Here is a 26,868-nt window from a genome sequence, read left to right as displayed (position 1 = left end):
TGTATTCGTACATTGTTATCAGTTTGTATTGTTCACTGTGTGAAAAATCCACTCCTGCAACACATAACCCTGAAAATCCAAAATGGATCACGTACCTCCCATCTGCCAGTTTCTGAGTGTTGCTGATATTCCGTTCCATATCTCTGAGGTCTTGAGTGTTGAGCCGTGCCAGTCTGACATTGGCCAACCACAGTAGGGGACTGTGGGTCCTGCTGACTCCGAAAACAAAAAGCAGCTGCTGGCAGAAGTTCCAGGCCTGCCAGGCCGAGCTGACATAAGGGTACGCTGCCACTGCTGCTCGGAAAAACCTCTGGTTTCTGGTTTGTGCCAGTCTGATAGAGAAGTCTTCCTCCTCCCTTTGCTGAGCCAGCATCACCTTCAGCTTGGCCCGCAGGTATGGCACAAGGAACAGGAGTAGCAGCGACCGCAAGCGGGAACTCCTGCACAAGCCCAGGTGAGCAGTAAGGCCCTGCCTGTCTGAGACTCTCTTTAGTCCATAGAAGTTTTCAGAGAAGGAGGCACTGCAGTTGGACAGGAAATGGTTCTGCAGGAGGACATCCAGCAGCATATAGAGCTCATCAAAGCGTTTCCACAGAAACCCAAAGCAGGATGGGTTGGATTCAGCCAGAACCTGAAAGAGTTGATGCAGCAGGATAATAAAAAAATGATGGGACATAAAATCATAAAGCTCTGGTACTAACTGACAGTGTGTGTTCATATTTAGCCTCACCTTGACCGCATGTCTCAATGCAGGCCTGACCGCTTCCATCAGAGACTCCTGTGCCAGTACTTCAAAGATGGATGGCTGCTCATTAACAGCCGTCGAGGTTAGATGGGCTCCGGCCTCTGCCATGCCTGCTGCACAACAACCAACATGTTTGAGACCAAATTTTCTTGAAAGATAATCAGATAATAAGAATTAATACACTCTTAAGTAAAATTTTCAAAGTAACAACAACAAATTATTTTCCTAACCAATAAAAAACTTCCACCTTTTGTATGTGGCTCTTGTACAGTCATGCTGAAAACAAAGTAAATTTTTTCTGTACGACTTCATCAGGTCCCTCACATTATTGTGGAGAAATTTTTACCCACTTTTCTTTCCGTTGTTACTTAGGTTCATTGAAGTTTGCAGACATTTGTTTCAGCACAGTTATCTTAGAGCCCCAAACACAGCATTTGAATCAGGTTAAGATCCGGACTTTGACTAGTTGCTCTGTTTTGCACCATTCTGGTGTTGACTTGTGGTTATGTTGGGGATCACAACCCTGTTGATCAATTTTGTTTATCACCCAGTTTTGACCAAGCTTCAGGGGTTGACTAGATGGCCTCCCATCTGAGTTTAGAATACGATGGAAGCTGACTGAGTGGCCGACTAGGTACCCAGAACAACACCAGGGCTACATGTAATTGATTGTGGCGCACCGCCACGGCAAAATAAAACCTCACCTCACCTTCGGAATAAAAATGCTTACTATTCACAAAAGCATATTCATTTCCAGGTGGGGCCCTTATAGCAGTATGAGTGCAGTTCATAGCTCTGATTACGGATCCACTTGAAATGTCAAAATGGCAACTTCAATCCAAAATGGCCGACTTCCTGTTGCGTTTGGACCAATGCTCCAATAGAGTTTTTTGTAGGTCCTGAGAAGTTACATATGTGTACAAAATTTCAGATTCCTCGGTCAAAGCATGGCTTGGGGCTGATTTTTTCTAATTTTGTAGGGGGCGCTGTGGACGGATTAGGCCACGCCCACCTAATATGTCATCAGATCGTTGTTGGGGACTGGACAAGGATCAATCACATTAAATTTGGTGCAGATCAGATGATCTATGTGGAAATTAGAGCCAAACGTATGGCCATGGCGTGACGTCTGACTTCGCGGCGCCGCCACGGCCACGCCCTTTTATGAAAAGTTACTGTGCTTCAAACAAAGTTAGACCCACTAGTTGTCTGTCTTCTGACACACTTTCAAGTTGATTGGGTCAAGAGGGTCAGAGAGGCACCTTTCCAAGTGAAAAAAGTGACTTCCGGTTCTGAGGGGGCGTGGCTTTGATGATGTCAGCATATGACCCCATAGGATCGTCGGGAACCCGAAGGTCCTCCTTGCTGCCAACTTTGGTGTGATTTGTATTTTTTTTGGGAAAGTTATTGCAATTTCTCACTTTTGGCGCGAACGCCAAGTTTGTGCCCCGGCCATGCCCCCTAAACATGCTCAAAAACTCACGATTTTGATCACTTTTAATCCCCCATCCCTTATCTGCATGTTGACCAAATATGAAGGCGATAGCTTAAAATCCATAGGAGGTGTTCGTTAAAGTTCGAGGTGAGTAAAAGTGAAAAATGGGCAAAAATCGGCCTTTAATCCAAAATGGCCGACTTCCTGTACGTTTTAGGGCATACCCCCAAGAGACTTTTTTTCTTGGTTTGAGGAGCTCTAGCAGTGTGCCAAATTTCAGATCTCCACGACTTACAGTTGGGCCTATCTCACGTTTGGGGGTGTGGCTAAGTGGTTTGGCCACGCCCACTGACAACAACATTATGGAACAAGAATTTTACGCGGGGGACAATTTTGGGTAAAAGCGTGTGCATCTAGGGGCTTGGCAAAGTCCCTATATTGCCCCGCAAACACGCAACGGAAAAAAGAAAGAATAAGAATTTGAGCGATTACAATAGGCCCTTGCAGTTTTCCTGCTCGGGCCTAATTATTTTTGTAGTATAAAAGAATCATGAGTCGAGGAAGCAAATGAGCCATTGCATTAGTGAGACACATTTCCGCCTCAGAAACAGGTTGCACATATATTAAATAAAAATGCTTTCTATTCACAAAAGCATATTCATTTCCAGGTGGGGCCCTTATAGCAGTATGAGTGCAGTTCATAGCTCTGATTACATTCAGAAATAAGCTCCTGGCTGCAAATGAGAACCACAGGTAGGGGAACTTTTTATATCTGAGCAACATACGAATGAGGCCGTCCCATATGGCTGGCATGGCCTGGGTCAGGGATGACTGTTAAATACATGACCTGTCAGTCAGCTCCCTCTGAAAAGCGCCGATTGAAAGGACAGCAGCGTAGTGAGAACTTGAATTGGCACTGGTGACCCCTGGTTCCTCCTATTTTCCCGCTGTAACGCTGAGCCAAGCCCCATGCAGATCTCCAAAATAATTGCCCTGGGCAATCTAAATCAGCTAATAAGCTAAGCATCATCATTTGCCAGCAGATAATTACAATCTCTGAAAAAAAGCTCCCTCCGACTTCTTTCATCTGGGATGTCCTCCACGAACGATGACAAAGCTACCATCTATCCACAATTACGTGCAACTTTACGCAGCTATTTATGGTCATGTGTGATTGTCTACACCTTGTCCACCTTAGGAATAATCAAACCTGACCCGTTTGGAATTAAACTGTTGACCCGACACATTTTTCTTTTTCGCTAAGAATGAGAGTTCCCCTTAGATTATTAACATGCATTTTATGTTCCTCAACGCACAGACCAATGTGCATTTCCATCTACAGGTGACTAAAACAGAGGAAGTTTCATAGTTTACATTCGGACTAAGGTGTGTTATGTTACTGTATGAGGCTCAATGTGATTTAGTTTCATTGCTAAAAAAGCTCAAACTCATGAAAAAACATCAGGTTTGATGCCCCGTCAAATAAATGAAATTGTATGGTGTCAAATTTCAGTGTATTTAGGTGAGTTTTAGTTCTCTGTAGTTTATTATTGTCGATTGCGCACATTCCGCACATTTTCACGGCAAGTCAAAAATATGCGTGGATTTCTGCACACATGCCGAGTTATGCGTAAAACAGTCAGTCAGTCAGTCAGTCATTTTCTACCGCTTATTCCATAGTGGGTCGCGGGGGAGCTGGTGCCTATCTCCAGCAGTCTATGGGCGAGAGGCGGGGTACACCCTGGACAGATCGCCAGTCCATCGCAGGGCAACACACAAACAACCAAGCACACACTCATTCATACACCTAAGGTCAATTTAGAGTGACCAATTAACCTAACAGGCATGTCTTTGGACTGTGGGAGGAAGCCGGAGTACCCGGTGAGAACCCACGCATGCACGGGGAGAACATGCAAACTCCATGCAGAAAGACCCCAGGCCGGGAATCGAACCCAGGACCTTCTTGCTGCAAGGCAACAGTGCTACCAACTGCGCCACCGTGCAGCCCAAAACAGTCAGTCAGTCATTGTGCCACAAAATTTTCGTGCATAAATACGCTTCGTACATGAGGCCCTAGGTCATTTCAGGCTCAAGAGCCTGCCATGTGGGGTGCCACAGAGCTCAGTCTTGGGACCTATTCTCTTTTGTGCATTTTCCCTCTAGGCCTAATAATCACACAATGTTCTGATCTGTCTTATCATTTATAAGCTGATAAAATTCAGTTGTACTATTCCTTTAAGCCAACTGAATATTTAAAGTTATCCTCCTTGATAAACTGTATTAGTAGTATCAAACAGTGGCTCAATGACAACTGCTTGCAGATTAACTCTGATAAGACTGAAACTCTGACAACCCAGGGTTCAGACCAGGAAGCAGGGTCGTAGTTTAATACTCCTCTCTGCAGCTTCGGTACTGCTACCCAGCCATTACCGTATTAGACAGTGTCTCACCCATGGCCAAAATTGAATAGGTTAAAAAATAATCTAAAAGGAGGAAATCAGGAAAATCTCATAAAAATAAACACAACTCAGACTGAAAATAAAAATAAAACAATTAATTGTGGCTTACTGAACATAAGATCTCTCTCTTCAAAGACTTTGCTAGTTAGTGACCTGATTTGTGACAATCAGATATATTTATTTTGCCTCACAGAAACCTGGCTGCAGCAAGAGGATTATGTTACTATAAATGAGTCAACTCCTACTAATTATTTTAATTTTCACATTCCTCGAAATACGGGGCGAGGAGGAGTAGCAACCATCTTTCAGTCCGATTTATTGATTAGTTCCAGACCAATCAATAGCTACAACTCTTGAATATTTAATCCTTAGTTTTCCTCATCCAAATTGCAAAACACTACAACCTCTTCTGTTTGTTGTTTTGTACCGTCCACCAGGCCCTTACTCTCAATTTTTAGATCAGTTTTCAGACCTTTTATCTAATTTAGTGTTAAATACAGATAAAGTTATTATAGTGGGGGATTTTAACATTCATGCTGACACTGAAAGTGATAGCCTAAATATAGCGTTTAATGCTATCTTAGACTCACTTGGCTTTGCTCAAAACATTAACAAACCCACCCACCTTTGTCTTCATTCTCTGGACCTTGTGCTGATATATGGCATTGAGTGTAAAGACATAACAATATTTTCTCATAACCCTGTCCTGTCTGACCATTTCTTAATAACCTTTAAGTTTAATTTAACCGAGTACTCCACACCTGAAAGAAAATGTCATTATAGTAGACCATTATCAGACAATGCTGTAACAACCTTTAAAGAATCTGTTCCACTTTTAAGTTCCTCATTATCACTGAAAAATACAGTGGAGGGCAATAATTCTGTTTCTGCCCCTTCACAAATTGATTCTCTTGTTCATAGTGTTACTTCATCATTGCGTGATGCATTAGACAATGCAGCCCCCTTGAAAAAGTAGGTAATTATTCATAGGAGGCAGGCTTCTTGGTTTAATTCAGAGCTGCATAGTTTAAAGCACAATGTTAGAAAATTGGAGAGAAAATGGCGCTCTACACACCTAGAGGATTCCTACTTAATCTGGAAAAATAGCCTACTGTTGTATAAAAAGACACTTCTCCAAGCCAGAACAGCTTATTTCTCATCATTAATAGAAGAGAACAAGAATAATCATAGGTTTCTCTTTAGTACAGTTGCTAAACTTACACAGAGTCATAGCTCTGTTGAGCCATCCATTCCCTTAGCTCTTAGCAGCCATGACTTTATGGGATTCTTCTTAAATAAAATTGATTCTATTAAAAATAAAATCTTTGACATATTCCCGAAGATGATTACTTCATCCTCAGCAAGTGAGACAACATTGGAAATAACTGCAGAACCTGATCTGTGTTTGGACTGTTCTGATCCTGTGGAGCTTCCTGAGTTATCAGAAATATTAGCTTCATCTAAACCTTCAACTTGTATGTTAGACCCAATCTCAACCAAATTATTTAAGGAAGTGTTCCCTCTGATTACCAGCCAAATTTTAGATATGATTAATCTATCTTTAGTAAATGGATCAGAACCACAGGCTTTTAAGTTAGCTGTAATTAAACCTTTACTTAAGAAACCTTCGCTTGATCGAGATGACTTAAAAAATTACAGACCTATATCCAATCTTCCATTCTTATCTAAAATTCTTGAGAAAATAGTTGCTAATCAAATGTGTGAACATTTATACAGCAATGACCTGTTTGAAGAGTTTCAGTCAGAGCTTCTTAAATAATTCTTCTTAAATAAAATTGATTCTATTAAAAATTAAATCTTTGACATACTCCCGAAGATGATTACTTCGTCCTTAGCAAGTGAGACAACATTGGAAATGATCTAGCTCCATCATACATCAGAGATCTGATTGGTCCATATGTTCCTAACAGAGCACTTTGATCTCAGACTGCAGGTTTATTGGTGGTTCCTAGAGTCTCTAGAAGTAGAATGGGAGGCAGATCTTTTAGTTATCAGGCTCCTCTCCTGTGGAACCAGCTCCCAGTTTTAGTCCGTGAGGCAGACACCGTGTCTACTTTTAAGGCTAGGCTTAAAACTTTCCTTTTTGATAAAGCTTATAGTTAGAGTGGCTTAATTTATCAGGGAGACTTCCTCCCTCCCTGTTGGATGGAGTAAGGGGGAGTCAGGTTTAGCCTAAACCGGCTCAGTTATGGTTGAGGTGCAAACACACCCTCCATTTCTGCTACCTGTATGACCCCTTCTCTTTTCCAATGGTTATAATCAGTCTGACAGAGAAAGGTATCCCCAATCATTGTGGTTTTTAGTATAACAATGACCATCAAAGGGACCCTATGTGGGGTGCCTTGTGATGACATTGTTGTAAATAAGCGCCGTTTAACTAAACCATCTGAACTGAAACTATCTGTGTAGTTATGCTGCTATAGGCTTAGGCTGCTGGAGGACATAATGACCACTTTCACCCTCTTCGCTACATTCTCACACTACTCTCCAATTTTGCATTATTTGCTGTTATTTCAGCTTTTAACTTTGTTCTCTCTTTTCTCTTCCTAGAAGCTACACCTGGCCTGGCTCTGTGTCTACCTGTGACACCTTTCTGGAGAGGGGAATCGTCCGAGCTTCTGCTGGCAACAACTTAATGCTCACCCTCTACAGATGATCCACATAGCCCTGTCTTTTAGTGTTTAACCCTTTCTCTCTCCTAGACATGGAAATTGACTGAGCTTCTACTGTAAATAAGTGCTCTCTTTCAGACTCTAACCTTGAAAACTGGCTCAGAGTTTATCTGTTCTTTCTTTCTAGGTGAAACAACTAAAGGAGCTACATCCATTAACATTTACTTCTCCTTCCCATAGAAAGTACTCCTGGATCAGTGCTTCTTTGTTCTTTTTGTGTCTCTGCTCTGTTCTCTCAAACCCCCAGTCGGTCGTGGCAGATGGCCGCTCACACTGAGCCTGGTTCTGGTTCTGCTGGAGGTTTCTTCCTGTTAAAAGGGAGTTTTTCCTCTCCACTGTCGCTACATGCATGCTCAGTATGAGGGATTGCTGCCAAGTCAACGCCAGTGACTGTCCACTGTCTCTACATGCTCATCCAGGAGGAGTGAATGCTGCAAGTCACTGACTGGATGCAATCTGCTGGGTTTCCTTAGATAACTCTGACTGCACTGTTCAATGGTTAGGACTAATTGGAATGTATGAACCTGACTTTTGTGAAGTGCCTTGAGACAACATGTGTTGTGATTTGGCGCTATATAAATAAAACTGAATTGAATTGAAAAACCCTTTTTGTTGTCCATGAGAACAGAATAACTCATGTTAAGCAACACCTTGTTATAATGACCTCCTCGGCCAAACCAAACATCAGAAACCTAGGTAATGTTTTTGACTCTGCCATGTTGTTGAAGTGCTGTTCTCGTGGATTAGTCAGGAAATTTTTGTTTTCCACCTAAGGAATATTTCTCAAACTCTGGTATCAAAAGCTGAGATAATTATTCATGCTTTTATTTCATGAATAATCATCATAGCTGCTGCTAGGATTTTAACCAACACACAAAAGAAAAAGCACATTACTCAAGTTTTAATCTCTTTACACTGGCTTTTGATATTTTAGAATTAATTTTCAAATTTACGTCCTTACGTTTAGAGCCCTGTGTGGTCAAACCCCAACTTATATATTTCTGACCCACACCTCTTATCACAGTTTGAGACATCCACTCGGCAATAAGGCCTAAGTCAGTTGGCAGTATCAAAGCATGCCAACATTTCGCAGTTACAAAACCACAAAAAGTTTATATCATAAATGAATAAATTGTATGGTTTAAAGTCCTTTTGAAATGCTATAGAAAGTGCCAGAGGGACCAAGTGTTTTTTAGGCTATACGAAGTACAGAGCAGTGCAGTATCAGCCCTCCCCCACCTGTCCCTCACTGGCCACTATGATTTTTCTTCATTTAAGTCAGAGACAATTGTACTGTTTGGACAAAGCATACATTGGCAATCTCATAACTGTCCAGAAGATGTCAGAACATACGAGCTGATACGAGAGTATTAAAATCTTGAGTTTGGCTAAGGCCGAGGTAACACTACACAATCTTACCAGGAAATTTCTGACACTGCTCGATATTTGTTGTAGGTTGTCCTTGGTCTTAAGAGAGCTAACTCAGCGGTTGGTGTCCCAATGTTTGACCTAAGATCAACAATTTAAGCTCATGACTGGAGACTTTCTTACAATTCTTTCACAAGGAAAGGCTTTGTGCAAGACAGGTCTTCAGACCTGGTGCAAAATTCTAAAACCATGTTCGGTGTGAACGCACCTTAAGAATGTTTTATTTTAAAAGAAATGTCAATGCAACAAGGACTAAATACTGAAAATACTAACATTTTTCCTACTCTGTTTTCACATTTGACTTTTTATGACTGTGGGAACACTATAAGACGCAATAATCACCCAGTGTAAAGCAGGATTTAAAAAACATCACCTATCACTTTCATTAAAGTAATAGTGTGTGCGAATACAGTTATACTATGAAACCTTTCTGGTTTTACACATCTGCAATATTTATTTGTCAATAAAATGTTTCATTCTAAAATGATGAACTTGAGATTGTTTCCAAGTCGTCTAATAACTATGCCTAGATTGATCGCCATTGCGTGTATCTTTAGAGCTTGACTTTGTGCTAACGCAGAATACCTGTCTGCTCAAGAGCAGTAAGCTACGAAAACTGCTGCTTCTATCTAGGTGATCACACTTTGTCTCTGATCTTCAAAGATCCCAAATAAGGAACTCTAACTTGCCTCTACAAAACAAATTGTAATGGATAATAGGTACAAAAAGGTGCAGACCGCCCTATTTAAATGGGGAAATTGCGTGTGCTACTGGCTGGCTGCTAGTGCCTCCAGCGGAACAAGAGGAAAAGCAAACAGACCCTCTCTATTGTGTTGCTTGAAACATGCAGACGTTGTTGCTGCATCATTATGAATGATCCAGTTGCTGATTTTTTCCTTCTGTTCCGTTCTCCTCCTGCTTTTCTGGACTGTTACAGTTGGTAACTTTTGTCGTCACTATTCACAGCAGCAGGTTTGTCATTGCAGCCTCTACCCTGACGAGGTTATCTCTCCTATGTGTTAATTTGCGCTGGGCGCCTCTGAGTGGGTAATTACGCATGCTGAAGGCTTATTTAGAAGTTGTTCTGCGAGCAGATGCTTTATGTTTGTGGTCCGGATGGACCCTGTTAGGCAAAGAGTACATTCTGCTTCACTTTTAATAATAATATTGTATTACAGGCAATTACAACTGTCAGATTTGGAGCGCTTTTGCAAAGAAGAGTGGGCAAATATTGCCACATCAAGATGTGCCATGCTAATAGACTCCTACCCAAAAAGACAGTGCTGTAATAAAGGCCACATATGCTGCAACAAAGTATTAGTTTGAGGGTGAGCATAATTATGCAACCAGGTTATTTAAAGTTTTTTATTTTATATTTGTCCCATTTAAGGGTTTCAGTTTGTTTTTCAATTGAATTGTTCACATTATAGGTCACATTAAAAGTGGAAAAAGTTCTGACATTATTTATCTTGCTGTCATTCTTTTACATCACAAAAACCTGGCATTTTAACAGGGGTGTGTAGACTTTTTATATACACTGTATGTAAGACACACAGGCAGTCTTGCATCAACAAAGGTCAATGTTATTAAAAGGTGCTGGGGAAGCAGAAAGAGTCTTTGTGGACTTCCATGCCAGCCCTACAGGGGCACATTGTGGCCCTGTAGGGCTGGCATGTAAAACAATAGATGCCATCTCAAGGAGGTTTTATTGGCCAGGAATGTCTGTTGACATCAAGAAATGGGTATTATAGATAAGCACCATGAACAAACTAAACAAGTTTCTTTATTACTAGATGCTAAAATGTTTCAATTTTAGAAAAATGAGTAAGCCCAATTTGTATTACCAATTTGAAACTCTACAGGTCCTTCTCAAAATATTAGCATATTGTGATAAAGTTCATTATTTTCCATAATGTCATGATGAAAATTTAACATTCATATATTTTAGATTCATTGCACACTAACTGAAATATTTCAGGTCTTTTATTGTCTTAATACGGATGATTTTGGCATACAGCTCATGAAAACCCAAAATTCCTATCTCACAAAATTAGCATATCATTAAAAGGGTCTCTAAACGAGCTATGAACCTAATCATCTGAATCAACGAGTTAACTCTAAACACCTGCAAAAGATTCCTGAGGCCTTTAAAACTCCCAGCCTGGTTCATCACTCAAAACCCCAATCATGGGTAAGACTGCCGACCTGACTGCTGTCCAGAAGGCCACTATTGACACCCTCAAGCAAGAGGGTAAGACACAGAAAGACATTTCTGAACGAATAGGCTGTTCCCAGAGTGCTGTATCAAGGCACCTCAGTGGGAAGTCTGTGGGAAGGAAAAAGTGTGGCAGAAAACGTTGCACAACGAGAAGAGGTGACCGGACCCTGAGAAAGATTGTGGAGAAGGGCCGATTCCAGACCTTGGGGGACCTGCGGAAGCAGTGGACTGAGTCTGGAGTAGAAACATCCAGAGCCACCGTGCACAGGCGTGTGCAGGAAATGGGCTACAGGTGCCGCATTCCCCAGGTCAAGCCACTTGTGAACCAGAAACAGCGGCAGAAGCGCCTGACCTGGGCTACAGAGAAGCAGCACTGGACTGTTGCTCAGTGGTCCAAAGTACTTTTTTCGGATGAAAGCAAATTCTGCATGTCATTCGGAAATCAAGGTGCCAGAGTCTGGAGGAAGACTGGGGAGAAGGAAATGCCAAAATGCCAGAAGTCCAGTGTCAAGTACCCACAGTCAGTGATGGTCTGGGGTGCCGTGTCAGCTGCTGGTGTTGGTCCACTGTGTTTTATCAAGGGCAGGGTCAATGCAGGTAGCTATCAGGAGATTTTGGAGCACTTCATGCTTCCATCTGCTGAAAAGCTTTATGGAGATGAAGATTTAATTTTTCATCACAACCTGGCACCTGCTCACAGTGACAAAACCACTGGTAAATGGTTTACTGACCATGGTATCACTGTGCTCAATTGGCCTGCCAACTCTCCTGACCTGAACCCCATAGAGAGTCTGTGGAATATTGTGAAGAGAACGTTGAGAGACTCAAGACCCAACACTCTGGATGAGCTAAAGGCCGCTATCGAAGCATCCTGGGCCTCCATAAGACCTCAGCAGTGCCACAGGCTGATTGCCTCCATGCCACGCCGCATTGAAGCAGTCATTTCTGCAAAAGGATTCCCGACCAAGTATTGAGTGCATAACTGTACATGATTATTTGAAGGTTGACGTTTTTGTATTAAAAACACTTGTCTTTTATTGGTCGGATGAAATATGCTAATTTTGTGAGATAGGAATTTTGGGTTTTCATGAGCTGTATGCCAAAATCATCCGTATTAAGACAATAAAAGACCTGAAATATTTCAGTTAGTGTGCAATGAATCTAACATATATGAATGTTAAATTTTCATCATGACATTATGGAAAATAATGAACTTTATCACAATATGCTAATATTTTGAGAAGGATCTGTAGTTGACCAATAATGTCTACTTTACATGTGTTAAATTCTTTTTTGATTTTGTCTTTAAATAATTTTACAGGTCTCTGAGTACTCATCCTGTCAGGCCAGTGCCCAAGCCCTGAAACAGCCATCAGAGTACACTCCCATACAGGTAAACTAATTGAAAGTAAAAAGAAGCACTTTTAGTGAGACTTCATAATAGTGTGGAGGTAAGCCCAGTGGCCTCAACATACAAGGATGTTTGGTATTAAGGTATTTTCGGTGTGAGGTTTGGATGTCCTACCTATGGGTCTACTTATGATAGGATAGGTTTGGTTAACTCTTGACTCTAAATTGGCTCTATAGGTGAGTATCAGCAGTTGTTTGTCCTGTTTTCTGTGTGTTCTCACTAGGGGTAGACATCTGGAACGAGTTGATGTAGAAAATGGATTAACTGATTTTTATTTACACGAGAAGATTCACATGTCAAAAAGCTATAATTTTTTTCTAACAAAGCAGTACTCAAAAGCGTGCCCCTATTTTATTATTTTTTATTCATTAATTGATTAATTTTTTTATTTAAGATTTCCCGTCCTTTTGAATAAGTTAAACTGGACCTCATTGGAAAACTGGCTGAAACAAAGTGAGGACACCAGTACGAAGTGGCCACAGGCTTGCCCACTTAAGACAAAGTACGCCCCAGAAGTTACTGAGTGCATTATAAAGTTTGTGCATCAGTTTGAAGCCCAAAAGAAATTTGACTGACCATGGCAGTTTGTCAATTTCGTAAGCATTTATTTTTAATCTCTTAAAAGAAATGCAACATTTTGAATTTCTTCCTTTAGATGTTGTTTAAATATGCAGTCTATTTTCTCAGATCTATTTTTTGATCTAAGTTTGCAAACTCTTAAACATCAAAAGGAGTCTGTGCTCTCATTATCATCCACAAACTAATGGGTTGGTGGGAAAAATAAATGGCATCATTCAGAGGCGCTTTGCTGTGTTGTGCTTGTTTGTTTAGACTTTTTCTAAAAGTTAATAAATTACATTTTGAAAAATAAGCTTGATATTTTTCTTTACAACTTTTTCCAGATAAAAAGGTAACTATGGGAAGGAAAGTCTCTAAATTCACTAGATGTAACATCCATGATTCCGGTAAATTAATTTGTTTTTTTGTTATGAGGGGGGAACAGAATATTTCAGATGGCTGAAATATTCTGTTCCCCCCGTAACTCTGGCAAATAAAGAGCAAATGTGTCCACGTTCACAAGGATAGTTGTGTATGATGTGAGGAATGACCGACCCAAAACATAAGATGATTGGTTAATCCCTGTCCCATGGGGTAACAAAACATTACGAGGTCAGGCTGAAATATTCTGTTCCCCTTTGATGTTACAGTAAATGTTTTGTTTTCTCTTTTTAAAGAGTAAATATGTTCTCATATGTACTTAAATAATATATCTGCTAGAGGTGATTATTTTAAACAAAACATCAGACATTACCGATCAAAAATTAGCTTCTAGAAATATATTTCATGAATCCAATCATTGTCATATTTTACAATAATTTGTTTCCATGTTATGAGGGGGGAACAGAACATTTCAGCCATCTGAAGTATTCTGTTCCCCCCGTACCTTTGGCAAATAAAGAGCAAATGTTTCTAAATTCACAGGACTTGTTGTCCATGATGAGAGTAAAGAACACAGTAAAAAACTTGTCTGTAAGGTAATTTGTTCCCATGTTATGAGGGGGGAACGATTTACCAGAATAATAAACTACACTCATCTGATTAGGGCGGCTGATTGTTTGTATTCAGCAGAGTGAGCTTCCATTGTTTTATATCAGTAATGAATTTTTTTTTTTATAAACACGACGTGTTGTAAAAGAGTGTTTGGTGGCTGACTGATGTCTGTCAGGTTAAAGTGAACATGACACAAGTTGACAAAGACCTGCATTCTCTCGGCGATTAAAAAAACAACTTGAGGCTATGTTACAAAAACTCACAAGACCAGGTTTATTTTTTATTTATTTGGTTTGGTCTAGGAGTTATGAATAAAAAAAAAATTAAAGTAGTGAACAATCTTGACATGATTACGTTTTGTCTTTTTACCGACAAGTTGATCAGAAAAGCTGTGAATACTGTCTGGTCCGCCTCTATGGCTGCAGCGCTCGCTCTTGACACGGGGAACAGATAATTTCGAACGAGACCGGTATACTATCAACATGGTGCATTTCCGGAGTCGCTTTCTTCCGGTCCGGTCTTATGTGAACAATCAATTGATGGCGCGAGAAACAGAGTCAGGATGTTTGTTCAGCCCGATGAGTTGCTTAGAGAGATCTCGATTTTTGAGTGACTAGGCTACGACACGAAGAATTCGGATTTTGATTGGTAATTTCCTTGGAACTTACCCACGCGGGCTGTGGCTACTGCTCGGAGGAGGAAACTTGACAAGCTCGATCCAGCTTTCTTTTGACTTACTGGATAAACTTGCTTTCATACTGAAAACGGCGGAATAAGGCATAAACTGGTATGTGAACGGTTCGGATGGAAGGACAGGCAGGAGAAGGGGAAGATATGGATTTTGAGGGATGGACACCGGTACGTAGGGGGAAAGGAAGAGGACGTGGGAAAAAGGAGGAAGGAGGGATGTTTGAAAGTCAGGGTAACAAGCGAGAGTTGGAAGGAAGCAGCTCGGATGAAGAGAGAATAGTTAGAAGGAAAATACTGAAGAAAGAATTTAAAATACTAATAAAATTAAGGAATGAGGATGAGCACAATAACCTAACCTGATAGTGATTTCTAGAGAAATAAAAAAGAAAATAGGAGATGTAGAAATGGTGAAAGTATTAAGAGACGGAAACTTATTAGTGACGTATAAAAATGAAGAACGAAAAATGAAGGCTCTACATGTAGAAAGCATTGGGAAAAAAATGGTTGCAAAGAGAAAGATCTTAGGAGAAAATAAATCAATCCGGGGGGTGATTTTTGGTATCCCTCAGGATGAAGATTTAGACAAAATAAAAAGAAGCATTACTGGTGCAAAAGTAAACTCGCTGAAAAGGTTATCAAAAACTGTTAACGGAGAAAGAGTAGGAAGTCTGTTAGTGATGACTGAATTTGCAGAAACAATCTTGCCAGAAAACATAAAAATAGGATTCTTGAGCTTCCAAGTAAGACCATACATCCCTCCACCACTTAGATGTTACAAATGCCAGAGATATGGACACATAGCAGCAGTTTGCTAAGGAAAGCAGAGGTGTGCAAAGTGTGGAGAAAATCACAAGATTGAAGACTGTAAAGAAGTGCAGGAAAATTTAACTGTGGAGGTCAACATAGGGTTACATGTGGAGGATGTGAGGTGAGAAAAACAGCAAAGGAAATCCAACATATTAAGGTGAGCAAAAACACAAGTTATGCTGAAGCAGTCAAAAGTGTGAAAGAACAAAAGATAAGAGAGGTGGAACAAAAAGAGAGACAAATTCCTCAAAAACTGCAAACAGAGGAGAATATTGAGTTATCGGTAGAAAAATTAATACAATTCATTGCTTACGTCATCAATTGCACTGACCAGGCCAAACATAAAACTGAAAAAATTAAAATAATTGTGAGAGGAGCAGAAAAATTTCTAGGTTTCAAAGAGGGATCTTGGGAGAACATCAATAAGAGGTTGGAAACAGAGGGGAGACCAGGAACCTCAGCTGATAATATATGAGAATATTACAGTGGAATGCTAGAAGTCTGATAGCTAATGGACAGGAACTGAAAGGGTATATTAATAAACTTGAAGAGAAACCAGAGGTGATTTGTGTACAGGAGACATGGTTAAAACCAACATTAGATTTTGTTATTAATGGGTATGGTTGTATAAGAAGGAAATGGAGGAGGGTGTGCGATATTTATAAAGGACAGAGTACAATATCAAATATTAGGAAAAGGTAAAGATTTAGAGTATATAGTTGTTGAAATTTGGGAGAAAGAAGGAAAATGTAAGATAATTAATTTTATAATCCATGTAAAACATTATCAATGGAGTGGATGGAAGAGATGTTGGAATATCTGGAGGAGAATAATATGGTGCGGGGACTTTAATGCTAATAGCACAATATGGGGAAAATGTAATGATAAAAACGGACAAGTTATAGAAGAAGTAATAGAAACAAAAAATTTAGTATGTCTTAATGATGGAAGGGGTACAAGAATTAATGTAAGAACAGGAACAGAGTCAGCAATTGATTTAACTTTGGTATCAAATTCGTTAGCTGGTATAGGTGAGTGGGATACTGATAAAAATACAACAATAGGTAGTGATCATTATCCTATTAAGATCAGAACAGGACTAACATTAAACATTAAGAATGTAAAAATAAATATATGGAATTTTAATAAGGCAGACTGGATTAAATTTCAATATCTCAGTGAACAAAAATCTAGGAAAAATAGACATGAAAATGGATGTAAATAATATAATGTGTTTGTAAGATAATTATAGAAGCTGCAAAAAATTCAATAAAGAAAGGAGGAAGGAGAAAGGAGGAAAGACGATGTGATGAGAAAATGGTACCATAATGGACCAGTGAATGTAGAGAAGTAATAAAATTCAGAAATAAAGCATTTAAAGCATTTAAAAGAAATCCAGTATTTCAGAACCTCATTGAATATAAAAGAAAACAAGCAATGGTGAGGAAACTTATTACTGCAAAAAGAGAATATTGGAGGACTTTTTGTAGTACAAAAGGGAGAGAAACAAAAATTGATAAAATATGGAAAACAATTAAAAGAATGAATGGTATTAAGAAAGAATATGGATATCCAATATTAAAAGTAGAAAATACAAATATAAAAAAGATGAAGAAAAAGCTGAAATACTAGCTAAAACATTCAATAAAATTCATAGTTCAAGTAACATTAGTGATGAGGGAAGGAAAGGGAGGGAAGCCACAAAACTGAAATACAAAGATTTACTACAGAACACTGAAGAAACACATAACTTAATGAATGAACCGTTTACAAAAGCAGAACTAAACTCTGTGCTTAGAAAAATTAAGAATAAGGGCACCTGGTAAAGATCAGATTTGTCACACAATGATACAACATCTCAGTGAAACATCCAAAGATGTCTTATTAGAGCTTTATAATAAAGCTCTAATAAAGCTCTAATAAAGAGGAGGAGGAGCTGCCTCAGAGCTGGAAGGAATCAATCATCGTACCAATAGTTAAACCAGGAAAAGACAATACAAAACCAGAAAATTATAGACCTATTGCTTTAACATCAAATGTATGCAAAATAATGGAAAAATGATTAATAATAAATTAACATATTATTTGAATAGCAACACGTACATTACTAAAGTGCAAAGTGGTTTTAGAAAAGGGAGAAATATTAATGATCCAACGTTGTGTTTAGAACATTAAATCAGAAGAGCGCAAGTTAATAAAGAAAGTGTAGTAGCTGTATTTTTTGACATAGAGAAGCTTATGACATGATGTGGGTTGAAGGATTAATGATTAAATGAAATGAAAATTACTGGGAAAATGTTCAACTGGATTCAAAATTTTTTAACAAATAGAACTCTTCAAGTTAAAATAGATCAAGAAATATCAACAAAATATACTGTAGAAAATGGAACACCACAAGGTAGTATTATAAGTCCAATATTGTTCACTATAATGATAAACGACATATTTACAGAAATTGGAAAAGAAATAGGAAGGTTTTTTGGATCTACTTTTTGCAGATGATGGAGCCATATGGAAAAGAGAGGAAAAATGTAAAGATAACTAGAAAGAAAATACAGGTGGAGATAAGAAGGATAGAGGAGTGGGCTTCTAATGGGGATTCAAGTTCTCAGTAGAGAAAACAAAAGTTATGGTATTTACACGGAAAAAAACAAGAGAGGAAATAAAATTGTAATTATATAATCAAGAATTAGAACAAGTTAAATGTATAAAATTTTTAGGAATATGGTTTGATGAGAAAATTCTATGGAATATACATATTCAGAAAATAATAGATAAATGTAAGAAAGTGACTGGGGAGCAGACAGGGAAGCGTTAAAACAAATTTATACAGGATTGATCCGATCAAATATAGATTATGGAAGTATTATATATGGTTCAGCAGCAAAGACGCACCTGGAAAAATTAGACATTATTCAACATCAAGCATTAAGACTTTGTACAGGAGCCTTTAAAACACTACTCGAAGTAGAAATGGGAGAAATGCCGTTAGATTTGAGGAGAACACAATTAACAATAAATTACTGGATAAATTTACAAGGCAATAACCCGGGTCATCCAACACGAGAGATATTGAAGCCATGCTGGGAAAAAATAAAAAAAGAGACAAGAAGTTTTGATGGATCATTAAAAAAATAATAGAAGAGTTTCATATACAAAATACAGTAATAAGTCCGATACTGTCAATAGCTGTTGTACCACCTTGGATCTTATCAGAAGCAGAGGTAAATACAGGGGTTGGACAATGAAACTGAAACACCTGGTTTTAGACCACAATAATTTATTAGTATGGTGTAGGGCCTCCTTTTGCGGCCAATACAGCGTCAATTCGTCTTGGGAATGACATATACAAGTCCTGCACAGTGGTCAGAGGGATTTTAAGCCATTCTTCTTGCAGGATAGTGGCCAGGTCACTACGTGATACTGGTGGAGGAAAACGTTTCCTGACTCGCTCCTCCAAAACACCCCAAAGTGGCTCAATAATATTTAGATCTGGTGACTGTGCAGGCCATGGGAGATGTTCAACTTCACTTTCATGTTCATTAAACCAGTCTTGCTGTGTGTATTGGTGCATTGTCATCCTGATACACGGCACCACCTTCAGGATACAATGTTTGAACCATTGGATGCACATGGTCCTCAAGAATGGTTCGGTAGTCCTTGGCAGTGACGTGTCCATCTAGCACAAGTATTGGGCCAAGGGAATGCCATGATATGGTAGCCCAAACCATCACTGATCCACCCCCATGCTTCACTCTGGGCATGCAACAGTCTGGGTGGTACGCTTCTTTGGGGCTTCTCCACACCGTAACTCTCCAGGATGTGGGAAAAACAGTAAAGGTGGACTCATCAGAGAACCATACATGTTTCACATTGTCCACAGCCCAAGATTTGCGCTCCTTGCACCATTGAAACCGACGTTTGGCATTGGCATGAGTGACCAAAGGTTTGGCTATAGCAGCCCGGCCGTGTATATTGACCCTGTGGAGCTCCCTATGGACAGTTCTGGTGGAAACAGGAGAGTTGAGGTGCACATTTAATTCTGCCGGGATTTGGGCAGCCGTGGTTTTATGTTTTTTGGATACAATCGGGGTTAGCACCCGAACATCCCTTTCAGACAGCTTCCTCTTGCGTCCACAGTTAATCCTGTTGGATGTGGTTCGTTCTTCTTGGTGGTATGCTGACATTACCCTGGATACCGTGGCTCTTGATACATCACAAAGACTTGCTGTCTTGGTCACAGATGCGCCAGCAAGACGTGCACCAACAATTTGTCCTCTTTTGAACTCTGGTATGTCACCCATAATGTTGTGTGCATTTCAATATTTTGAGCAAAACTGTGCTCTTACCCTGCTAATTGAACCTTCACACTCTGCTCTTACTGGTGCAATGTGCAATCAATGAAGACTGGCTACCAGGCCGGTCCAATTTAGCCATGAAACCTCCCACAGTAAAATGACAGGTGTTTCAGTTTCATTGTCCAACCCCTGTATGTCTTTAATGGAAAAAAAGAAAATAACATGTATATTAGAGTTAAATATAGTACAGGAATATGTTAAGAATTATTATCAATACCTTCAGATTTATACAGATGCATCAAAAATAAATGACAAAATAGGAATAGCATTCATAGTACCGGAATTTCAAATAAGTAGGAAAATGAATCATAAATGGTATATCAGTATACACAGGAGAAATGTTAGCAATACTTTTAGCAGTACAGTGGGTGGAAGACATAAAACCTTTAAAAACAATAATTTGTTCAGATTCAAGTTCAGTATTATTGAGTTTAAAACCATTCAGACAGCAGGCCAGATATTCTACTAGAAATATAGCATACTTTATTCAGACTACAAATGATGGGTTTATCAATAGTATTTTTATGGGTTCCAGCACATATTGGGGTTAAAGGAAATGAGATGGCAGATAAGATGTCTAAGAAGGCAACGCAAAATCATATCAATTTTACAGTACATTTAAGTAAACCAAAGCAAAGAGCTTCATCAAACAAAAATTGAAGGAAGAATGGCAGAAAAGGTGGGATGGAGAAAGAAAAGAAAGATGGTTTGATAAGATCAAAAAGGCAGTTGGTGAAAAAAGAACTGGAAGAAGGAGCAGAAAGGAGGAAAGGGTAATAACAAGACTTAGATTAAGACATACAGAACTTAATTATACACTTTTTAAAATACATAAACATGACACAGGACAATGTGACTACTGTGGGATGGATGAAACAATTGAACATATTTTTATAGAGTGTCAGAAATATGAGCTGGAAAGAAGAAGCATGAAGAGAGAATTTGAACGGATTAAAGAAAAGTTTAGTATAATAGATTCATTACAAAAGAACATAGGGAGCAAATATATACAAATTATTTTAAGATTCCTAAAAAGAACAAAATTATTTAATAGAATTTGATTATATAAGATATTAATCCATGTTGAACCACACTCCATACCAGTGGTGGTGGTAATGCACACCTACAGATTCATGCCAACCGCCATTAAACACCAGAAGAAGAAGAACAACAACAATCAATTCGTTATAAATGATGCCTCTTTTGGGAAACGTTTGACATTATCTACCAGAATCGAACTTAAAAGTCTAAATCTGGGATGTCTAGTAATAACTGTAAGCTTAACTTTACATAGAGGATAAAGCGGCGGGGCACGTGGAGGTACAGCTTAGTTTAACTCTACAGCTGTGAAGTTTTGTCTCCAATCATCTACATGAATAATAGTAAGCAGAGCCAAATCTGGAGTCAGCCACATGAACCCACCTTTCTGTCGTTACTGTCAGCAGCAGAGAAGCGTCACTAACGTGTCTTCACGCTGCATCAACATCACGCAGTGATTTAACAAAAGCTCGAGCAACACGAGACATCATAGTAAGAACGCCGAATGGATGTTTGGTTCTGTTACTGGAGTATCTGCAGTAAGGCATGACTAAAGTCAGCTCAAAACAGTCAGCAGTCACACTACTTCCTCACAAAGCGCAGAGCTTCTTCTTCTTCTTAATTTTTAATGGCGGTTGGCAAACAATTTGGTGCATTACCGCCACCATCCAGTCAGGAGTGTAGATCAGGACAAGCATGCCAAAACAAACAAAAAACCCCAACTATATTCTCTTAACTAATCCAGTAATCAACAAGTAACGAAATAATTTTTATAGCTCACAAGAAAAGTATATTTTGCTAAAATATGTATAATATTGCACTGTCTCTTTTCCTGTTACAGACTCCTTATTATTTCCATTCTTTACCTCTGATATTTTCTAAAGTTGTACATTACATGTTCTATTAGCTACGTTTACATGCTCACAATTTCACAATCAGATAAAAATGTATTCGGATTAAAAAACAAAAAAGAATTGGATTTTATTTGGACATAAGTAACGGCCGATCAGACAAAAAATGTGTCATGTAAACTTGCCGATCAGGATATTCTGTTAGCAGCTAGCCAGCTACTAGCCACTTAAGGTGGAAATACGTTACGTTGACGCATGAGCACTCATGTCAGTTTGCCTCATTCAGAATAACTTGATCCTGTCAAGTGTTTACTTGACAGGATCAATGCGATTGTCAATGGGCATAAACCACCCCTCTCAATCGGATTAAAATTTCATCCCGACCCTGCCGAATCCGATCAGAATATTCCGACTGACATGTTTACATGACACATTTTTAGTCCAATCTACCGTTTATTCCGATTACTTATGTCCATGTAAACGTAGCCAGTGTTTCATCTTCCTCACAGAATTCCCATTTTCCTGTTTCATGTTTTTTCATTATAAACTGCTTCAAAAAAGAAACTGCTTAGTCAATCACTTCACCTGGATGGCATTAAATTGACCTCTGATAATAAAGTAAAAAACCTTGGTGTTAACTTTGACCAGGACATGTCATTTAAATCCCATATTAAACAGGTTTCTAGGATTTCCTTCTTTCATCTCCGGAACATTGCCAAAATTAGAAATATCCTGTCCAGGAGTGACGCTGAAAAACTAGTCCATGCATTTGTTACCTCAAGGCTGGACTATTGTAATTCTTTACTATCAGAATGTCCACAAAATGCAGTTAAAAGTCTTCAGCTGATTCAAAATGTTGCAGCAAGAGTTCTGATGAAAATTAAAAAGAGAGATCATATTTCTCCTATTTTAGCTTCCCTTCATTGGCTCCCTGTTAAATCCAGAATATAATTTAAAATTCTCCTCCTCACATACAGGTCCTTCTCAAAATATTAGCATATTGTGATAAAGTTCATTATTTTCCATAATGTCATGATGAAAATTTAACATTCATATATTTTAGATTCATTGCACACTAACTGAAATATTTCAGGTCTTTTATTGTCTTAATACGGATGATTTTGGCATACAGCTCATGAAAACCCAAAATTCCTATCTCACAAAATTAGCATATCATTAAAAGGGTCTCTTTACTCTCACTCACTTAAAACTGTGCACATATATTTATATTATATTGTAGATATGTTTATACTGTTTAATTTGTACTGTATTGCACCGACTACGCCAAAAACAAATTCCTTGTATGTCCAAAAACGTACTTGGCAATAAAGCTTTTCTGATTCTGATTCTGATTCTGATTCTAAACGAGCTATGAACCTAATCATCTGAATTAACGAGTTAACTCTAAACACCTGCAAAAGATTCCTGAGGCCTTTAAAACTCCCAGCCTGGTTCATCACTCAAAACCCCAATCATGGGTAAGACTGCCGACCTGACTGCTGTCCAGAAGGCCACTATTGACACCCTCAAGCAACAGGGTAAGACACAGAAAGACATTTCTGAACGAATAGGCTGTTCCCAGAGTGCTGTATCAAGGCACCTCAGTGGGAAGTCTGTGGGAAGGAAAAAGTGTGGCAGAAAACGCTGCACAACGAGAAGAGGTGACCGGACCCTGAGGAAGATTGTGGAGAAGGGCCGATTCCAGACCTTGGGGGACCTGCGGAAGCAGTGGACTGAGTGTGGAGTAGAAACATCCAGAGCCACCGTGCACAGGTGTGTGCAGGAAATGGGCTACAGGTGCCGCATTCCCCAGACCTGGGCTACAGAGAAGCAGCACTGGACTGTTGCTCAGTGGTCCAAAGTACTTTTTTTAGATGAAAGCAAATTCTGCATGTCATTTGGAAATCAAGGTGCCAGAGTCTGGAGGAAGACTGGGGAGAAGGAAATGCCAAAATGCCAGAAGTCCAGTGTCAAGTACCCACAGTCAGTGATGGTCTGGGGTGCCGTGTCAGCTGCTGGTGTTGGTCCACTGTGTTTTATCAAGGGCAGGGTCAATGCAGCTAGCTATCAGGAGATTTTGGAGCACTTCATGCTTCCATCTGCTGAAAAGCTTTATGGAGATGAAGATTTCATTTTTCAGCACGACCTGGCACCTGCTCACAGTGCCAAAACCACTGGTAAATGGTTTACTGACCATGGTATCACTGTGCTCAATTGGCCTGCCAACTCTCCTGACCTGAACCCCATAGAGAATCTGTGGGATATTGTGAAGAGAACGTTGAGAGACTCAAGACCCAACACTCTGGATGAGCTAAAGGCCGCTATCGAAGCATCCTGGGCCTCCATAAGACCTCAGCAGTGCCACAGGCTGATTGCCTCCATGCCACGCTGCATTGAAGCAGTCATTTCTGCCAAAGGATTCCCGACCAAGTATTGAGTGCATAACTGTACATGATTATTTGAAGGTTGACGTTTTTTGTATTAAAAACACTTTTCTTTTATTGGTCGGATGAAATATGCTAATTTTGTGAGATAGGAATTTTGGGTTTTCATGAGCTGTATGCCAAAATCATTCGTATTAAGACAATAAAAGACCTGAAATATTTCAGTTAGTGTGCAATGAATCTAAAATATATGAATGTTAAATTTTCATCATGACATTATGGAAAATAATGAACTTTATCACAATATGCTAATATTTTGAGAAGGACCTGTATAAAGCCCTTAATGATCTAGCTCCATCATACATCAGAGATCTGATTGGTCCATATGTTCCTAACAGAGCACTTCATTCTCAGACTGCAGGTTTACTGGTGGTTCCTAGAGTCTCTAGAAGTAGAATGGGAGGCAGATCCTTTAGTTATCAGGCTCCTCTCCTGTGGAACCAGCTTCCAGCTTTAGTCCGTGAGGCGGACACCCTGTCTACTTTTAAGGCTAGGCTTAAAACTTTCCTTTTTGATAAAGCTTATAGTTAGAGTGGCTTAGGTTATCCTGAGCTATCTGTGTAGTTATGCTGCTATAGGCTTAGGCTGCTGGAGGACATAATGACCAATTTCACTCTCTTCACTACATTCTCACACTACTCTCCAATTTTGCATTATTTGCTGTTGTTTCAATTCAATTCAGTTTATTTATAAAGTGCCAATTCACAACACATGTTGTCTCGAGGCACTTCACAAAAGTCAGGTACATACATTCCAATTAATCCTAATCATTGAACACTGCAGTCAGATTCAGTTATTTATTCAAATTGGATAAAAAGTTTTTCTGTCTAAGGAAACCCAGCAGATTGCATCCAGTCAGTGTCTTGCAGCATTCCCTCCTCCTGGATGAGCATGTAGAGACAGTGGACAGTCACTGGTGTTGACTTTGCAGCAATCCCTCATACTGAGCATGCAACAGCTTCTAACTTTATGTTCTTTCTCTTTTCTCTTCCTAGAAGCTACACCTGGCCTGGCTCTGTGTCTACCTGTGACACCTTTCTGGAGAGGGGCATCGTCCGAGCTTCTGCTGGCAACAACTTAATGCTCACCCTCTACCGATGATCCACATAGCCCTGTCTTTCAGTGTTTAACCCTTTCTCTCTCCTAGACATGGCTACTGACTGAGCTTCTACTGTGACTAACTCTATGTGCTCTCTTTCAGACTCTAACCTTGAAAACTGGCTCAGAGTTTATCTGTTCTTTCTTTCTAGGTGAAACGACTAAAGGAGCTACACCCATTAACATTTACTTTTCCTTCCCATAGAAAGTACTCCTGGATCAGTGCTTCTTTGTTCTTTTTGTGTCTCTGCTCTGTTCTCTCAAACCCCCAGTCGGTCGTGGCAGATGGCCGCTCACACTGAGCCTGGTTCTGGTTCTGCTGGAGGTTTCTTCTGTTACGGCTTGAGCAATGGACGAACCCAGAATGCAGACTAGCAGGCAGCATGATGTTAAATGGAAAAATATTTAATAACAAAAAACTCACTCACAGGAGGTGACGGCAAAAACAGACATGGGCAGGCTTGGAAAGACAGGCTTCGTGTGAACAGAAGGACATGAGCATGAAAATGAAAAATGTTTCCGCGCCGACTAACTGAACAAGGTGTGTTTAAATGGAGCATGATACAGGTGGAACACAAAACTGATTAACATGGTGCAGGTGAACCGAATAAACTTAATTGACACGTGACTGGAGCAAAACATGGCTTGAACAGAACGCAAATCTAAGGAAACAAACTAATAGAAACATAACTAGAAAAACATGAAACGAAAGCATAACCAGATCCAAAAACTTAACTTGACCGCACATGAACTAGAAGACAAAATCTAAAGCATAACTAGAAAAATAATAAACAGAGACATGATTAAAGACTGGAGCAGTGAAAAACATAAGGAAAAAACCAGAAACCAAAAACCAAACAACCCCAAATCATAACATCTTCCTGTTAAAAGGGAGTTTTTCCCCTCGACTGTCGCTACATGCTCATCCAGGAGGAGTGAATGCTGCAAGTCACTGACTGGATGTAATCTGCTGGGTTTCCTTAGATAGAAAAACTTTTTATCCAATTTGAATAAATAACTGAATCTGACTGCACTGTTCAGTGGTTACGATTAATTGGAATGTATGAACCTGACTGTTGTGAAGAACCTTGAGACAACATGTGTTGTGAATTGCCGCTATATAAATAAACTGAATTGAATTGAATGTAATGTTGAATTAAGTCATGTGTGCCCCAACTGTAATCAGAATTATTCTTTCCTCTATTCTGTTTCTTCCAGCATTTTTCCTAATTTCTCCAATTCTTCTTTGTATTCTATAGTGATCTTCCTTTAACCCTCCCGCAGTCCTTATTCAGCGTGAGACACTCCCCCATCCCCCCCAATAAACCAAGACATAGAGACAATAAAAAATAAAAATACATGCCCACCCGACTCCCTCTGGGACAGCGAGCGGGGAGGGGTGATGGAAAAAATAAAATGAGAAACATAACCGGGGTCAAATCAACCCCTCTGAAACAGCCGGTAGTAGTAAAAAAAATAAATAAATAAATAAAATGAAAAATATAACCTGGGTCCAACCAACCCCTCTGAGACAGTGGGAATGGGTGAGAAAAAAACAAAATGAAAAGTGTTAGAGTTAAACAGCGCATAATTACAGACAAGTGTAAAATAAGACACAAGGTGAACCAAGTAAGTTTGACTT

The 26,868-nt window shown here is 39.4% G+C and overlaps 1 protein-coding gene across 3 annotated transcripts in view; it reads right to left on the bottom strand.

Moving 5' to 3' along the window:
- LOC124864043 (peroxisome assembly protein 12-like) overlaps positions 1-21,462 on the bottom strand; it is a 30,085-nt gene extending 8,623 nt beyond the window's left edge. The window contains exons 1-3 of one of the 3 annotated variants that reach the window (XM_047358650.1): positions 21,218-21,462; positions 731-855; positions 96-631 (exon numbers count right to left, since the gene is read on the bottom strand). In XM_047358650.1, coding sequence (XP_047214606.1) covers positions 96-631; positions 731-853 — 659 coding nt within the window. In that variant the 5' untranslated portion in view covers positions 854-855; positions 21,218-21,462. Of the gene's footprint in view, positions 1-95; positions 859-21,217 lie in introns of all 3 variants that reach the window. The other 2 variants (XM_047358649.1, XM_047358648.1) reach the window with 2 other exon arrangements.
- Positions 21,463-26,868: the final 5,406 nt, after the last annotated feature.

This window comes from Girardinichthys multiradiatus, chromosome Y (genome assembly GCF_021462225.1).
Source record: "Girardinichthys multiradiatus isolate DD_20200921_A chromosome Y, DD_fGirMul_XY1, whole genome shotgun sequence".
NCBI lineage: Eukaryota > Metazoa > Chordata > Actinopteri > Cyprinodontiformes > Goodeidae > Girardinichthys > Girardinichthys multiradiatus.
This window is presented reverse-complemented; position numbering and strand designations above follow the sequence as displayed.